The 18,623-nt window shown below is 38.0% G+C and overlaps 2 protein-coding genes and 1 pseudogene across 2 annotated transcripts in view; 2 read left to right on the top strand and 1 right to left on the bottom strand.

The window, feature by feature from the left end:
- Cenpp (centromere protein P) overlaps window positions 1-18,623 on the top strand; it is a 181,763-nt gene that overhangs the window by 70,519 nt on the left and 92,621 nt on the right. The gene's annotated exons all lie outside the window — the stretch shown is intronic.
- On the bottom strand, window positions 1,254-17,100 carry Aspn (asporin). The gene is made up of 7 exons (XM_032919611.1): window positions 16,831-17,100; window positions 14,707-14,819; window positions 11,084-11,297; window positions 8,788-8,898; window positions 4,507-4,600; window positions 4,181-4,319; window positions 1,254-1,648 (listed from the first exon to the last, which is right to left on the bottom strand). The coding sequence occupies exons 1-7, from the start codon at window positions 17,081-17,083 to the stop codon at window positions 1,451-1,453; spliced, it is 1,122 nt and encodes a 373-aa protein (XP_032775502.1). The 5' UTR covers window positions 17,084-17,100; the 3' UTR covers window positions 1,254-1,450.
- On the top strand, window positions 9,435-10,683 carry LOC116915224 (annotated as a pseudogene).

Genomic DNA, 18,623 nt, shown 5'->3' with positions numbered 1-18,623 from the left:
TTATCAGGTGTGCAAGTAGTGCTCACAAAAACATAACATATTAAAATAAGTTAATGTTCTGTGCTGTTGGAATAGGAATGCTCTCCTTCTGCTCCTACCATCATAGTCCCAGGTGTTTGAATGCTTGACCCACAGGAAGTAGCACTCTTAGGAGGTATGACGTTGTTGGAGTAGCTGTGGCCTTGAATGGAGGAAGTGTGTCATTATGGGGCTGGCTTTGAGGTCTCCTGTGCTCAAACTAATTCTAAGTCCAGTGATGCAGTCCCCTTTTGCTGCCTGGCGATCAAGTTATAGAACTCTCAGCTCCTTCCAACACCAGGCCTGCCTGGATGCTGCCATGCTTCCTGCATGATGATGACGGACTAAACCTCTCAACTGCGAGCCAGCTCCAGTTTTTTCCTTTATAAGAGTTGCCCTGGTCTGGTGTCTCTTCATAGCAGTAAAACCCTAACTAAATCATTTTCTAAAGAAAAAAGAAGAGTATGTTCCTGACTGGGGGAGACAAATTAAACCAGAGCACACATATTTTTATTTTAAACCAGTATTTAATATTTTCCTTATTTCAATTTTTACTTAATTCATAATGAATATCAATTAAAAAAAACATGAAAGTATTCCTAAGTTTTGTTCAGTTTTTGGTTTTGTCCCCTTAGCTTTGTTTCCAGGGATTACCTAATGTGCATATTTGAAGAGATAAGTTGATATAAAATTGATTGATGTCCATACTCTTCCAAAGGGCTTTCCTGAAATAATGACAGTGTAACCTAACAGTTACTGTGTTCTTCAAAGCTTATATAACTGATCATAAAATGCACATTATAGACTTTATATAAGCAATCATATTTTTACAATTTTATAACCAGATAATAATTTAGAAAAGAAAATCGTGTGTTAATAACTCCAAAACCAACTCTGATGAATATTATCTATTGATAGTGAATACTTGAAGCTTTATTATGAGTTGAGAATTTTAATATGATTCTGTCAAACTATATATATTCCAACATTATTGGGAACATTACAGTACTATCCAAGTTATTAAAGAGATACTAAAAATCTATGTACTCTTCATTAATGCTGTTCTTGCCAGTTTTGTTTTTCTAACAGCAAAGATGTGACAGAAATGCTATTAAGTCAAGCATTCTGTTTACAGTACACTTCTGTTTAACCGACTTGATAATGAAGGGTTAAATACTGAATATCATTTTTCATTGCTGAAAAAGATGTTCAAGCAAAAGATTTACGCAGAATTATTCATTTGCAAAGGGATACTGCAATGGACGTTTATTCTGAGTATCAATAATTAGGCAAAATTCTGTTGAAACTTTTTGTCATTGACCATATGGAATAGATTTTTGCTTATGTGTATAATATTACCATTATTAGAACAGTTCAAGTATTCCAAATGTACACACTTTTGAGTTTTATATTGAATGGGTGTCATTAATTATTATTTTCCAACATTCCCAAGCTGAACACTCATTCTGCCAACAACGCAGCGAAACGTTGCAGGTTGTATCTCCCAGTACTTCATTGGGTTGTTGAATAAACTTATTGCACTGTACAAAGATTTCTTCATCTTTGGCACTGTTGGACAGAAGTCATTCACTCCCACTTTTGTAATTGAATTATTATGAAGGAAGATTATCTGTTGTGAGTAAATAAAAATAAAAATTAAAATTAAATGTCCAATAAATATAAAAAGAAATATGGATTTTATTAGTTGGGGTTCTTTAATCTTGAACATGGGCCTCATGCATGATAAAGAAATAGTCTCCCACTGAGCTATACTTCTGATCCTTATTATTTTTAATTGAGACAAAATCTTGCTACATTATAAAACCAGCCTTAAACTTTTGATCTTCTGGCTTCAGCCTCCTGACTAGTACCTAGGATTGCAAATATAAACCATAATTCTTGGATATAGTCAGCATTTGTTTCCTCATTTGTTTACTTGTTTGTTTGGGAGAGGCTGAGACAGGATTTCTGGCTGTCCTGGAACTCGATCTGTAGACCAGGCTGCCCTCAAACTCAGAGATCAGCCTGGCTCTGCCTCCTGAGTGCTGGGATCAAAGGCCTGTGCCACCACAGGCCTTTAGCTTCATCTGTTTCTTTTATATCGATATGAGAGTATTTTACCATAAGTTAAACATATTCATTCATACATGTTAAATGCTTGTACCAAGTCAATTTTGGGTGTTATGCAAAGTGTTTGGGGAGAACTCTGTCACATAGAACTGTGTTGTTATCCAGAATACAGCCTGGTCATCTTAGCTACTTTGCTTTTCTCTTCTATTTCCCTCACCTTACACATGTAAACACTACTATGCCATATTCATATGCCTTTTGCTGGCAAAGCTATTTATCCCTCTTACCTATGTAACCTGCTTCCATGTACCAAGATTTATCTGAGCCTGTTACTGAATAATATAGACACGTGTTGGCTAAAATATTTGCGTTTGGTCTTGAACTGTTCCTTCATTCTTTTTTATATTAGTCTTAGGATATTGTGAAAGATAGTTTATATGGTTTTTCTATATCTCTCCCACTGCTCACTATCATAGCAAGGTATTAGAACATTAAATTCAATAAGAGTACAACCAAGGTAGGCCTGGATTTGCTTACTTTGCAAATATTTATTACTAACTTGGGATTTGTGTCCTTTTCTGTATTAGAATGTTATCTACTATGAAATGCTAGGTTGTAGTGCAGAGTTGTAGATGTGGAAATTGAGATGAGGGTAGGGCATGGCTTGAGGAAGAAAACTGGGCTGTGTTCATGGTTACAGAAATGTCAAAGCCCAAGATCCACACCTACCCACAATACCTTTTTTTTTTTTTCTAGCAGCTTTCGTCTACAGAGTGCAGTGAATAAAACTTAAAGATAGGAAAAAATCTAAAAATCTGAGCAGGGTGATATACACCTTTAATCTTGGCATTCAAGAGATTGAATGAGACAGAAGGATTATGAGATTTTAAAATGCATGTACTGTCTAGTGGTTTTGAGACCAATCTGAACTAGGAAATGAGATCCTATCTCAAAAAACAACAAAGAAAAAAAAAGTAATACAAATAGTCCTCCATACTTAGTTACTTTTGCTTTGCTACTTGAGAGGAAAGGCTTTGCACAATAAGGAAAGGCAATGGCAAAACTGGATTGAAGTGAAATAGGGGTTTTTCATCTGAGAGCCATAGATGGGAAACTAGGGAAACTAAAAGTTATAGAATTATGTGCAAAATGCCATCTTCATTTTTGGTGACTTCCACCAGCAAGAAATGGCAAAACGTGAGCTTCTTTCAGAGTGAGGGTACTGAGCATTGAGCCTGTTGCTTCACACATTCTGTGTAAGCACCATACCACTGAACTACATCATTAGCTTTATAGGAACGTCTTATGCTCTGTAGTTGTGTGAGCATGGCCCCCATAGGCTCGTAAGTTTGAATAGTTGGTTCCCACTGGTGCAGCTTTTTAGGGAAAATTAGCAGATAGGAACTTGTGTTGCAGGGGATATGTTTCTGGGTGAGGGCTTTGAGATTTCAAAAGATGCCCACCATTCCCCGTGTACTCTGCCCCTTCCTTGTGGGTCAGAATATGAGCCTCTGAGCCGCTGCTCCAGCTACCTGTTGCCATGGGTTTCACCCTGTCATCATAGGCATTATGGGCCTAACCTGTGGCTTCCATAAGCCCAATTAACTCTGACTTTTATAAGTTACCTTATTCATGGTCTTATTCCAGCAATTAAAACTAAGACATCCTCTGAATAGTGACTTTTCAGTTAATTTCATTCTCTGGTGTGAATTTAAAACTGTGTACCCAATTCTCTCCTAGCACCTGGATCCTAACCCTCTTACTTTGCCTTGAATGTTTCTAGAACAAAAGACACATGATTCTGCTTAGTATACTGGCTAGTCCTGCGTGAGAAACTTCAGGAACTTGAGGTTTGCTTAATGAGCAACTTGTCACAGTGACCTCAGCAGTTTCAGTGTGGATGGAGAGGGTCTTACTCTCCATGAGGAGTATCTTTGTAGAAAGTGTTCTCCTTGTGCTCCCCTACCCGTACACTGGAGACATTATGTTTAAAATTCTGTTGTGGCTTGCTGCATCATTGCTTGAGATACACTAGTATGTTCTTTACACACTAAAGTGCCCATATCTACCAAACACCAGTAGAATGTTTTACCTGGAGGTATTTCAACTCCTGTAATCCTGAAGGGATTTTTTTTAGTTTATTGTGTTCCAAGTGGATCTCTCTCACACGTGGTATATTAGCAAAAGTTCCATTTTCAATATCTGTGATTTTGTTGTTTCCAAGACCCAGCCTATAGAGGATAGAGAATATATTATGGTTAGATTTGATAAGTTTGTTGAAACCCCACAACCCTATGTAGGATGTGAACCTATTAGCATAGACAGTGCTAACAGTGGTCCTTTACACTCTCTTAAGTAGATCCCTGTACCGTCTCATACTAATGTCACCATGCTTCTGTGAAGACTGAGAACTTTTACCTTTGCAGTTCCTTGTATCGTTTAAAATCTTCAAGCTCCACAGTTGAAATTTTATTAAAATCTAAATGAAGCTCCAGTAAAGTTGGTGGTAGTCCTAAAAAGAAAAGTACGTTAGACAAAGCAAAACCATGCTTCGGTGACTTTTTCCCAGATTGTGGAATTAGGCAGGTATTTCAAATGCTTTCTTTTTAAAAGTCCTTTCATTATAGAAATTTTCAACCATATTCAAAAATAGAAAGTATCCCATGAACCACCATACTGCTGTCCTGCTTCAGTAACTGGCCTCATGGTTCCACTTCATCTCCCTCCCTCACTTACTTGCTTATACAGTCACTTTCTTGGCAGGAGTTTAGCTGAAATCTACTGTGTGATGAAATTTTACCTGTGGATACTTCACTAGATGTCTGAGGTCATTATCAATATTCTGCAAAATTGACAGCAATCCTTTATCATCTAATATTCTTTTCCTCAGTTCTCCGTCTTCCATTGTTTTAAAGTGTCTTCTTTCTTTGGATGTGATGGTGCACACCTATGTCCTCAGTACTTGAGAGCTGAGGTGCGAAGATTGTAAATTCAGGGGCTGCCTGGATATCACATGAGACCCTGTCTCAGAAGCGTACAACCCAAGGACTGAGACTGTGGCTAAGTGGCAGGCCCAAGTTTGAGTCCAAAATTTGAGTATTAACAAGTAATTAACAGTTAATATACAGCTGGGTAGTGGTGGTGCACACCTTTGATCCCAGCACTCAGGAGGCAGAGGCACTGGTTCTCTGAGGCCAGCAAGGGCTACACAGAGAATCCCTGTCTCAAACAAACAAACAAAAGTTGAAAAAACTGGAGAGATGACTTAGTTGTTAAGAGCACGACTGCTCTTCCAGAGGACCCAGGTTGAATTCCCAACACCCACATGGCAGCTCACAGTTGTCTGCGACTCCAGATCCAGACATTCCGACACCTCACAGACATGGGTACTGGTAAAATTCTAAATGCACATAAAGAAAAAAATTCAAAAAACAATATACAATTCTACACACATACACACACAAACACACACCAAAGCTTTGAATAACATACTCCTTACATGTCCTTCCCTTTCTATTGATTTTTTTTTTTTTGAGTGACTGATTTGATGAGCTGTGCATCTGTTAGACCCTGCTGGCAGCTTCCTCATTGTGATACTGTTTATCAGGACCCTGCCTTCCTATTTCTGTGACTTGGCCCTCAGATCCAGATGGGTGGGTCATCCTTCACTTGGCATTTTTGACTTGTTGTCTTGATCTGTTCTTTACTAAGAGTTGGAAATGTAGCTGAGATAGTGTCCATCTAGGATTCCCGATATGGCTACAAATCCTGGTTGCAAGCCAGACACCTACCTTAGTTTCCAGAATAGCTAGCAGTATATGTGTACTGTTGTTCTTGGCTTTGGTAACGCGATTGTATTTTCTTTCTTCATGGATTTACTAGCTGGAATTTCCTCTGTAATTTTCTGTGATTATTTACTTCGTAACATTGTTTTTATAGAAACAGCAGCAGACAAGCTTGATTCTTTGAGGCAGATTCCTATGATGCCCAGGGTTAGGTGTTAAACCACGTGTTTCTTAACAATATCAGTATGCTAAATGCTACCCTTTCCAGACGCCTGGCCCACTGCAGCACTAGCTGTTTCAGTCGGTAAGAGTTACTTCATATGAGAAATTCAGCTGTGCCCTGGCACATGACGGGCAGCCCAGGAACCTTTGTTGTTCTTTTCACACGGTAACCAGATCCTCACCCTCAGCATTTGTAGCTGGCATGAAAGAACCTGACCAGGGCACTCAAGCAGACCTCACTGTGGTCGCCATTCTTAACGTATCATTTGTCAACCTGAGATTCTAGTTATCCTGCTGGAAAAGCTTCCTGTTCTCAACTTTTGCTGAAACATTTCCTTGCCACATTAATGGTAGAAACAGTCGAATGAAATTGAAATACATTGTTATCAGTAGACTTTATGGCTAAATTAATTTTGATACCTAGATTTAATTTGAATTTAAAAGTAAACAAACTTGGGAGCAGGAAAATGATTTTTCTAAATTAACAGGATTCTAATTTCTTGAATTCTGTTTGAGTTTAATTCTATTTCTACAATGACTATATGATATTTTCAGTTTTAAAACAAAGGGTCTGTCACTGAAGACTTAATATTCTCTTGGGACAGACAGTTTATTACATGGAATTACTAGATAGTGTCCTGTGTCCGCCTATTCTGGGGTGGACTGTAGGAAGTTGGAGAAGAGCAAACTCAGTGGGGAGCTTAATGAACCTAAGGGAATCATTGTCCTTAGGGCATGAGGAGGGAGAGTGACCAGAGAGCAGAATGGGCCGTGGCCTCTAAGATGGGCATAAGCAGTGGTGTATGCAGAGATGGGAATCTAGCAAAAGCCCGTCTTTTGCTAACAAATAGTAATGTGCTTTTGGATAGGAACATCTATTCCCACACAGACTGCTCCCCACCCACATGGGACTATTTCCCACACACACAGGGAAGAAGACACTTTCCACTTTCTTCCTGGTAAGACCTCCTGGGATGTCCGACATTTCACCCTGCTGTAAGTTATATTACTAATAGAATTTTGACATGCAGACTATCACATCTTAGTGAATAACTTTTTAAAGAGTTTTTGAATGTCAGAGGGCTAGTGACAGAATAGGAGGTTGAAATGTTTGGTTCTGGTTTCTTTGTAAAGACATAATTCCTTAAGCTCTGAAAGAATCCTGAAAATTACATTAAAATATGCTTTGATTTCTAAGGGAAATTGTAATTTGAGTATATTTAGGACAGGAAGAATGGTCACACATACTCATATCACCCATCCAGACAGGCTAGGCTGCTTCTTCCTACTCATTAAACCCTCCTCTGCCCCACTCCTCACCTTCACTCCTTCCTTGCTCTGGCTTCTCTGTGCTCTATACCAGCTTACATGCAAGGAACTGTGTACGTTTGACCTACTGGGTAGAATTTGGTTTTGGGTGTCACTGCTGTAAAAATTACAAAATTTGGGTTTCTAGTTGTTAAACAACCACTTCAACTCTAAAGGTGATTAATACATATATATACATTTATATGTATTTTTTATGAATTAAACTAGTTCTTTCCTGTGGTGAAAATTATCTTCCCACTTTTATTTTATATATTTTTAAAAAAATGAAGAGATAATTTAATTTTTAAATTTAATTTTATATCTATAGGTTTTGCCTGCAAGTATTTCTATACACCATGTACAAGCCTGATATCTGGGGAAGCCAGAATGGGGTTGTTAGCAGCCTGTGGGCAACTAGGAATTAAACCTGGGTCCTCTGAAAGAGCAGCCATTGCTGAGCCATCTCTCTAGCCCCACATAAATTCATTTGTATTTAAAATATTGTATTCACTGTCTTATACTCTTTGTTTTGTTCATTTTGATCAAAGTAATAGAAAGGGACAAGTTGCTATTTTTACTGGTAGATATTGAAATTGAAAAATGTTATTGATGTGGGCTATTTCTGATTCAGATAGTCATCAACACAGAAAACATTGGGTAGCAAGTTCGGAAGTAAGATATCTAGCACAGTAAAGGAACATTTTTCCTTGGAGTCCTGTGAATTAGGACTGAAGGGTCAGGGCTCCTTTTACTAAGGTTGTTGATACAGACCATGTACCACACACTGTCTTCAAGCCTTTCACTAATATTAGCACATTAATCTTCACCACATTCCTGGGAAGATGTCTCAGAGTCCTTTTGTGACATAGTTTTCTTGCCAAAGCCAGTGCTGCCCCCATCTGGCCTAATAGTCTCTGTCCCCCTCAACTGTAGCAGCACAGCTAATGATAAAGGTCTCGCCCCATTCTACCTGCTCTGCTCTTTAAGACTTCTCCTCCTCTATAGAGGTTTATAGAATAAAGAAAAAAGAATAAATGTCAGAGGAAAAGAAGGAAAATAAAAAGCTTGTTGCTTTTTATTTAGTGTTTATTCTTACTGAGAAAAAAAGATTGTTTTAATGTCAAAAAATCATTATGCATGCCTCTCTGTTTGTATATGGAAAAGTACTAACTTTCATACTGGTCAGATACACTGGCACTGGAACTTCTGATTGTAGCATAGTTCTGACAGTATATACTATAACATTTCAAATATTAAAAGTTAATGTCATAATACATAACAATACAATGTTTACTTATTGACAGATTGTGCTTTTGTTTGTTTTTCAAGACAGGGAAAATGGTGTTTTTTTAAACATCCTACTTTGAGTAAAATAAATACAAACCTTTCGGGATGGAGGTTAGTTTTGCTTCAGCAATCCTGATATGGAAGACTGTCACCCCTTCAAATGCCCCTGGTTCTATCCCATTGTTATCAAGAGGGTTTGCACTCATTTCTGTGGAAGAAATGACAGGATTTAGGGCAAATCAGTTATCATGGAGAGTCACCACACAGAAGGACACATCTGAAGAATATTGGAGATGTACGCTCTTCATTATTCATACTCACTTCCTCTCAGCAGACCTACTTGTGTGCACTCTTCTTTCTGGCTACCTCACAAAAGCACTGCTTTGAATTTTGTAAACTGGAATATATATCAAGTTTTAGTTTTGTTTCTTTCTTTTGAACCGCTAAATTGATGGCATTACTTTCCAGTGTAGCATAGGCATGATGGTTTGTTCCATTTATGGTAATAATGCAGCAGGGAAAAAACACTTTTTACCTAATTCAGGGTATTTGTGGTTTTCGCCTTGTTACCTCTTAAACAGTTTGTGTGAATGTGCACACATTCATGGAGGCCAGAGGTTACTCTTGGATGTCATTCCTAAGATACTATCCAGTGTTTTTCATGGTGTTTCAAGTTGACATTTAGTAATTACACATAACTACCTTAGATTGGTTTGTTTGTTGAGATAGGGTTTTTTGTTTTTTGGTGTTTGTTTGTTTGTTTTTGCTAAGAAGGTTAGGATAGCTGGCCACTGAACCATAGGTAGCTGCCCATCTCTGCTTCTCCAATGCTAGGATTATAAGTTTACACTACCATGCCCAACATTTTAATGTGGATTCTGGACATCTCAGGTTCTTATATTTGTACAATTTACTGACTCCTTAGCCCTACCTCTTAATTTTTAAAATATATGTCAATTAATACAAATCTAACTTAGAAGAAATATCAGTAAAAAGTTGTTTCGTAAGTGCCAGGCACTTGGTTGATTTAAGTGAGTATATGGACATAAACTGCGCTTAGGTATTTGAATGACTGTTGTAGAGAGATGGCAGAGTTGTATGACAGACATCACAAATAAAATAGTGAGATTCACTCTCCTCCAGCCGAGCAAGATGCCCAAAGGAAAGAAGGCCAAGGGGGAGAAGGTGGCGCCAGCCCCTGCTGTTGTCAAGAAACAAGAGGCTAAAAAGGTGGTCAATCCTTTGAGAAAAGGCCTAAGAACTTTGACACTGGGCAGAACATCTAGCCCAAAAGAGATCTCACACGCTTCGTCAAATGGTCCCGCTACATCAGGCTGCAGCAGCAAAGAGCCATCCTCTATAATCGGCTCAAAGTACCTCTGGCCATCAACCAGTTCACCCAGGCCCTGGACAGGCAAACAGCGACTCAGCTGCTTAAGCTTGCCCACAAGTACAGGCCAGAGACAAAGCAGGAGAAGAAGCAAAGGTTGCTGGCCCGTGCTGAGAAGAAAGCTGCTGGCAAAGGGGACGCCCCAACTGAGAGACCACCTGTCCTCCGAGCAGGGGTCAATACAGTCACCACCTTGGTGGAGAACAAGAAGGCTCAGCTGGTGGTGATTGCCCATGCTGTAGACCCCATTGAGCTGGTAGTTTTCCTGCCTGCCCTGTGTTGAAAGATGGGGGTGCCCTACTGCATCATCAAGGGAAAGGCCAGGCTGGGGCGCCTGGTCCACAGGAAGATGTGCATCACTGTTGCCTTCACACAGATTAACTCGGAAGACACGGGTGCTCTGGCTAAGCTGGTGGAAGCTATTAGGACCAATTATAATGACAGATATGACGAGATCCGCCACCACTGGGGAGACAGTGTCCTGGGTCTTAAGTCTGTGGCTCACATTGCGAAGCTGGAAAAGGTAAAGGCTAAAGAACTCGCCACTAAAACTGAGTTAAATGCACACTAAGTTTTCTGTACATAAATATAATTACAAAATTATCTTTCAAAAAAAAGTGAGATTCAAATTGTACAATAAAATGTTTTTCATACTAATTTTAAAACAGCCAAAATTAGGTTTGTATTCCAAATTGTAAAATAATTGTGTATATCATGTTTGAGTAGTTTATACAATACATTAAAATATAACCTTTAAATTTAATAGCATAAGTTTTATTAATTAGGGTTTAGTTCCTAAAAATAGGGCAAAGTATGTCAGGAGATCGTTGAAAAAGAGAGAACATCAGGAAACCTTTATATTCTATAATTTTCCAAACTTTAATTTGTTTATTAATAGATTAATAGGTTCAAATAATATTTTTTAAATTACCTAGAACATTAATAACCTAAATTTGGCCATTAATTACAGTTTCAAGATATCCCATTCATTGGAAAAACTTACCCAAAACATGTAAAGCGTTCATTCCCTTGAATGTGTCCTTTTGTATTTTCTTAACTTTATTATCATGAATTCTGAGTTCTGCTAATGATTTGGGAAGGTTAAGTGGAATTTCACTTAGTTGATTGTGGGATAAATATAGCCTTCGCAACTTCTTTGTTGTTAGAAAGGTTTTTGGGTGAATCTTTGTTAGCTTGTTGTTGTTCAGAATCAGAGCCTAGGTAAAGCATAAAAAGATACACGTTAAGGCAGATGTTCTCAACCTGGGTCATAACCCCCTCCACATGGGTTGCTTAAGACCATCAAAAAACACAGATTATTACATTATGATTCGTGACAGTAGCAAAATTATGTTGCTGGATACCACAACAGGAGGAATTGTATTAAAAAGTCACAGCACTAAGAAGGTTGAGAACTACTGGTTTAAGGGAGTGGATTGATTACTGGTATTTTATAAGAATTAGTCATGGAAGTTGATATAATTTCTACAATTTTATATTAGCTAGCTAACAATACCAAATAAAATTTCAAAATTACAGCTTTAAAAATAGTTGTTATTGAGTTAGAACAGTACAATATTTTAATGGTTGGTACTAGTTAGATACAGCCTTACCTTTTTAACCTTTGAATTGGTTGTTAATACATTCACAGTAACCATTGATATTGCAAAACAATTTACTTCTGTTTTATCCCTCTGCTATGTTGAGCAGAAAGGATTTTCTGTTTCCTAAGGATGGTGGCAGGCACCTAGCATCTTCAGAACATTTTTGTTCCTCTAATAATCTGGTTCTGTCAAGTAGCAGCTCGAGATTTGTTTCTTTTGTAAGTTTTATCTACACTGTTCTTCCTTTTGTTTCTAGTTACACTCAATGGGTCTTGCTGAGATCGCTCTGTTGTTTCTCCTTAGCAAACACTCTGCATACAAATTCCTTCAAGAGCATGTTCACTCATTTTACGCTCTGGATTTTGCTTCTCTCTTTAATCACCTTCCTTCCTGACAAACCATGACTGTGAAAGTCTTCATCTAAGAAAGATTAATCCTAGGAGAAGAGGGGAAGCTCAAATCTTGTTTGTTTTTCTGGCTCAGACATGTAGTTGTTGGAATTTCTGGTTCAGAAATGTAGTTGTTGGATTTTTGAAATTACATGAAAGGAGTGATGAGTAATAGAACTAGGGTAAGAGTTTCTCTCCAGCTCTTGTTCAGCTCTGTCACATGCCGGATGACATAATGCCTGGCATGATGGCAGAGCAGCCCCAGGTCAGCTACTCTCAGTGTCGGCTTGTACACAGGGACTGGCTGCTCTGCGGCCCAGGGTCATGACCAACTAACAGTGCAGAAGAAAATGTAGTGGTCAGTCACTGTGACACAACAGAGAGAAGTAAGTGGGGAGGCCTGAGGGTGTTCAGGGAACCCAGTCACTCTGTGTATTGTCTTTCATATGAGAGTCCCAGCACCAAGGACGCAGCATGAACAGAACAGAGATTCACAAAACATTTTGATTCTCTTTTAAGACAGGTAATATAAGATAATATTAAAATCAAGCATTTCTGTGGTATACCACTACTTCAACAATAAACACTTGCTTGTGAAAGTGCTTTAGCCTGTGGCCATGGCACAATCTTCCCGTTACACCTACTTGGAACAGCTAGAAAGGATAGTCACTTAAGCCCAGGAATTTGAGGCCAACCTGGGTAACATAGTGAGACCTGTCTTGTAAAAACTACAAAGGAAAATGGTTTACCTTAACACAGTTGCTGTCTGCTCACACTAGCCTGCCAGTGATACTGATCAAGAGTTGACGAAATCCCTGTCTTTAAATAGCAAATTACGTGTATTCACTCATTTAATCTTATAACCCATTCTACGAAATCCGTGCCATTATTAAACCCTTCTTACTGCAAAAGAAGGTGAGGCCGCTTCCTCCGATGTTATATAGTCGATAGTGCCAAGAGCTGTGCCCAGGTTCACTCAACACCAGATTGAGTGAACCTTAACACAATGCAGTATATAAAATTGACTTTTAAAATGTTACAGAAGCATAAGAATTTCTCAGCATCTTTTAGTACTTCATTTCCCAATGAAAAACAAGAGTACATGTTGACTGACTTCCTGAACTACTCCTAAAATATAATAAATTAATGCTATACTGATTTGAAACTTTTATAGTTTGGGTACCAAATAACAGTTGTTCCTATGATTGCTTAATGTAGTTTCAAAGGTAGTAGAAACATTCATTTGTATTTCCACGTTCTCTTTTTAAATTACGTAAGTATATATGAATGTCTTTTCAGATATCCGATGGTAGAATAATGACCTCCCTTTTCTCCATGTTTCTGTAATACCATGTTAGTGGGATAGGTAGGTGGCTCTGTGGTAGAGTCCATTGTGTTATTGTTGACTATCTTAATCTGTTCTCTATAGATGTTCCATATACGGAGACTACATTTTACTTGGTGATTCTACGCTTTCTTCTTAAATTAAAGGCAAAGAGCAGTCAGAGGCCAACTACCAAGCAGTACAGCACTTGAACACAAGCTCTTTGAGAGGTTAACCTAATCTCTAGGCACTGGGTGCAGCACCTTGCCAGGCATCCCTTTGTGTTCCTCTAACATGGTGAGTAGATATGTCTTTGACCTGGATGACAGGGAGCAAAGTGGCCTCAGGTCTCCCAGATACCGAATCTATAATTGGCTCCTGTTTTAAATAAAAAGGTCTGTATGCAAGACCTTGTATGCTTATGAGTTCTCTTCTCCTCTTAGAATTTTACTTTCCCTAAGAATAGCAGGTAGCATGTTGATTTTTCTCCAGCACAGCCTGGAAGGATAGGGGAATGGCCTGGACAAGGTTGTTCTGGCCACCATACCATACAGTGTAGAGCCAGAGCTGTTCCTCTGGCTCACCCTCGCCTCAGCTCAGCAAGACAAGGGCAGTGCTGACAGGAGCAGTGACGCCTCCACAGCCGTGTCAGGGAAAAATTAGACTCTTCATCCTAACTGAATTTCAGATTAAGTCAGAAAGTCAATAGACTCATGAGGCTCAAAATCCTCGGCGATGTTAGGAAGTTAAAATATCAATTATGTTTATTGACATAGGAAGGGGAAATTATTTTCCTTTTACAAAGATCAGGGAAAGATGACTTACGTGAATATATTAGTCACCTAAATATATTCTGTGCTTTAGAGAACTGTTGCTTCAGGTAACGATTTCTTACATACCTTGTTGATTATTGGTGTAGACAATTATTTTTGTTTGTTTGGAAACAGGGTTTTATTGTGTAGCTCTGGCAGGCCTGAGATCCAGCTTTTGCGGCCTCCTAAATGCTGAGATCAAAGGCCACCAAGTGCTCACAATAATTCTTTTCTTACTCATTTTAGCAGTTAGTGGGCATAATCATCTGATTATGAACTCATTTAAACTTTGATCCCAGTAACCTTTAATCTGGCTATTATTCTATAAACATTAATTTAATTAAACACATAGTGTTTACTTGGCTGAATATAAGAATTTTGCAGTAGGATACCCATAGAAAAGTAAGATGCTTTACACTGATGCAATGTAAGAAATCGCTTCAGCAGTGATACAGATTTTCAAGTAAGTATTTGAACATATGAGCATATATTCTTACGTAAAGTGAAGTGAGTCCTTTAAAATCATTTTCTTTAATTTCCTTAATTTTATTATTTTGAAGGTCAACCATTCGAGTATCAAATGGAATGTTGCTTGGAACTGATGTCAAACCTAAGAAACAAACAAACATGTTAAAGATGCTAGATGTTTATGCTAAAAATGAGATTAATAATCTTGTAGAGATGTACACTTTCATGATGATAAGTAGTGTCAGACTTAGCAGTTGTAAAAAAAGACATTTTCTTTTGAAAAGTCTCAAGATCTTTTTAAGTAATTTTTTTTATTTTTACAAGGTATCTATCTGTCTTGAACTTGGCTGGCTCCAAAGTGAAATAAATGATGGTAGGTTATGTCTGGCTTTGTGTAGAGATTACAAGCAATAGCTTATACAATGCTCTTTGGGCTGAAAATAATAGCTTTTTGCAGATTTGCTGGTTAGCAAGAAACTGGACCATAAGGGTCTTGACTATTTTTTTCAGGGGGTGGGAGGGGTTGAACCAAAAGGAAATTGGATGGGTTTGTATGCACCTTTAATCCTAGCACTCCAGAGGCTGAGGTAGGCAGATCTCTGAGTTGTTGGCCAGCCTGGCCTACCTGGTGGGACCCTATCTATTAAATAAATGAATGAATAAATAGACTAAAGAGTAGGAATTATGATTAGAAAAATAGATGTGCTAGATTATTTTCATGTCTACTCACAAAATCTTGCTACTCTGTTACTGTAAATAGTCAATTCCTCTAACTGGCTGTCAATCTTATTTATAGATCCTTCACATATCTTGAGTAGTATGCAGATGTGAGATATTTCATTCCTCACTTGCAATGTTAACTCAAGAGCAGAGTGATTTAATTCACATCACTTTTCTACCCTTGTGCCTTTAGTCTCCATTCTTCTTTGCAGTGGCAACAGCTGCCTTTGTTATCTCAGAATAAAGTAAAGGTGCACGGTTCTTTTACATTTTTGAGGATTTTAGTACAATTACCTAGTTTCCCTCTTCTATTTCCTCCCTTCAAACTTGGCTTCCCATGATCTCCTCCTTGTTCTCTTTTGGTGTCAAATTGATAAGTGTATCTGACTTGAAACTAAGTAGTCTTGATTGTTAACATGACTAGATTATGAAGTATACCTCTGGGTAAATCTAAGGGCAATTTTAGATAGAATTAACCAAAGTTGAAGACCCAGCCTGAATGTGAGTGACACCCTCCCTCCCAGGACTGGTGATGAAATTGAAGAGAAAAACAGGCAGAAAGATAGCTAATACTGGCATTCACTCTGTCTGTCTCCTTACTTTGCTTCCTCCTCGCTTATTCCTTGCTCCCCCACACCTTTCTCCCTGTTTCCTCTGTCTTGTCTTTCCCCTCTTAGTTGCCAATACGTGAGCAGCAATGAACCGCCACCCAAAATTAATGGCTCCTTCCATAAGTTATTTTGTTGCAGCAAAAAAAACAACAGAATGAAGTTACTCAGCAAGAATGATAAATTTTAAATAGACTTTAGTTCAACCACTTCTTTTCTAGGAAGTTCTAAACCTAAACTATTCATAACAAATAGAACATCGCATTTAAAATGTCTAAAGATTTCAGGAAGTCTACATGACTCTGTATCATTGCTCTGGACAGGAACTGTATTTTGTTACGGTAGAATTTTACCACCAAGTGCAGGATCAACCTTTTGACATTTTGAGTTGAATTGTGGTAAAGGAAATTAAATTTTTAACGCTTAGATTTGAGAAGAGAAAGACTATGTAAGGACTTTTTCCCTTTTTATTCTGAATTTTAAATAAGTATAGGTCTGCTGTAGTCTACACCTAAACATTTCTCTGCCCATTTTGCAGTTCTAGAATCAAAACCAGGGCAGTGAGCAGCAATCTGTCACCACGTCATTCTCCTTATGTTTTCCATGGGCCTCTCTGGTTTTGCCTAAGTCATCCTATGACTTAATCCTCTGCCTTGGCTTCCTAAGTAGTGTGAACTAAAAGCCTGTTCTGCCACATTCACCTTCCACCTACGAGTGTAAAGAAACCATTCTACAGTGCCTGAAGAGAGTTTTGAAAGCTCCCCTCATTTTTATGCCCTTTAGAATAGTAGTATTCTTCAAAACAAAGGTGACTCCTGTCCTTACCTAGATCAGAACAGTGGACGACTCGGGAGTAACATTGGCACCCAAATGGGCATGTTGGAAACAAATCGAAAGGAAAAAAGGGGTTCACTGGCTCTTTGGTTGGAAAGAGAGAATTGTCATCATCATCGTTGTCATCATCATCTGTGTCTTCCATATCCTTCAACATCATAGTCTTCAGTGCTGTGTGTGAAGGGCTAAAGAAAGGTTTGGCAGAGCACACAGCCAAAAGCAGTAGCATCATGTACTCCTTCATGCTGTCCTGTGTACAAGTCCAACCTGGCATTCAGTAGACATTGAGTATTAAATTAGAGTTTCAAGAGATACAACCTTTGTTATATACATTTCTAATGTTGGAAAAATTACGACAAAATGACATTCTTACCCATTGCTATGCAGTGTAAGATTAAATACATAAAACGTTTTAGAAAGCAGTTTAGCATATACTTTGGGAGGGAGCTTCAATAATTCTATTAATTTAAATGGGTCTGGGTCTGCACATCATGGTACATGTTCATAATAGCAACACTTGAGAGATTGGAACAGACTTTTACTGGGAAGTGCAGGCTTGGCCTCATGATACCTTAAGATAAATTTCAGCGAAGGAAGTTAAAATGAAGTACTTAGTTTTGAGAAGAGACTCTCTGAATAAGATCCCTTTTTTATTTTTATTGTGAATTTTTAGAATAGCCGCATCTCAAGAAATAATTCTAAAATGTGTAACAAAAAATTAAGTTTGTCGAGTGAAATATATTTTAAGCAACAAAATGTTTTCAAAGACACTTTAAAATATAGATTATTTTCTGTGAAATAAAGAAGCAAATATTTTAAAATCTATACTTAGCCTAAAAAATAGCTCATACAAATAAATCTGATCAATTATAAACTACAGTGGTAGAACTATGAATTAAGTAATTTTTTACGATACAGTTTCACATGTTCCAAGCTGTCCTGGATCTCCCTACATAGCCAAGGATGATCCTGAGTGCCTGGTTCTGCTTGCACCTCCCGGGTTTAGGATTCAGGATACCTGGTTTATGTGGTGCTAGGGATCAGACTTAGGACTCAGTAAGCGTGTACTTTACCCACTGTATATCCCCAGTCTTGATGAGTTTTATATTCTGTTTTTATTTAATTTTATAAGCAATAAATATTTCTTTTATAATTAGAAAATAAAATTTAGGGGTTGGGGATTTGGCTCAGTGGTAGAGTGCTTACCTTCCTGTTCTGGTCCCCAGCCCAGAAAAAAAAAAAAAAAAAAAAAAAAAAAAAAAAGAAAAAGAAAAAAAAAATAAAATTTAAAATTGTTATAACTAACACTGTTTTAATACCTTCCACTGCTAATATCTCTGTCACTACCCAAGAATATCCTCAGTGGCCCTTAGACATGTGGACATTTTCCTTAACTGAGTTCTTTGTTATCCTGGTCAACCTCTTTCTCGTTGTTGATAACTTTTTCCACACTGTCATTGGTATCTTTTCTTTCTAATCTGATCTGTTATCTAATACCTCATCTTGACCATCTGTGGCCAGACTATTTTTTGTTGTTCATTATTTCCTGAGTTTCATGTGGTTGAATAGTTGTCTCTGGTAGATGCTATGTTGTTTTTAGTGGTGTGTGTGTGTGTGTGTGTGTGTGTGTGTGTGTGTGTGTGTGTGTGTGTGTGTGAGAGAGAGAGAGAGAGAGAGAGAGAGAGAGAGAGAGAGAGAGAGAGAGAGAGAGAGAGTGTGTCTCTGTGTTAAAGCTTATACAAACTGGAATGTATCAAGGAGAACCTTCAGAGCATGAGTTCACC

The sequence above is a fragment of the Rattus rattus genome, chromosome 14 (assembly GCF_011064425.1).
Source record: "Rattus rattus isolate New Zealand chromosome 14, Rrattus_CSIRO_v1, whole genome shotgun sequence".
Classification (NCBI taxonomy): Eukaryota; Metazoa; Chordata; class Mammalia; order Rodentia; family Muridae; genus Rattus; species Rattus rattus.
Note: the sequence above shows the minus strand (reverse complement) of the source record. Positions and strands in the feature narration are given on the sequence as shown.

Excerpts from the sequence above, each read along its gene's own strand:
- Aspn (XM_032919611.1), bottom strand. The coding sequence starts at position 17,083 with ATGAAGGAGTACATGATGCTACTGCTTTTGGCTGTGTGCTCTGCCAAA. Across the intron at positions 11,298-14,706 it reads AAGGACTCACTTCACTTTAC|GCTCTGATTCTGAACAACAA; the intron begins GTAAGAATATAT and ends TGCTTTACCTAG. Across the intron at positions 4,320-4,506 it reads CGATACAAGGAACTGCAAAG|GCTGGGTCTTGGAAACAACA; the intron begins GTAAAAGTTCTC and ends TATCCTCTATAG.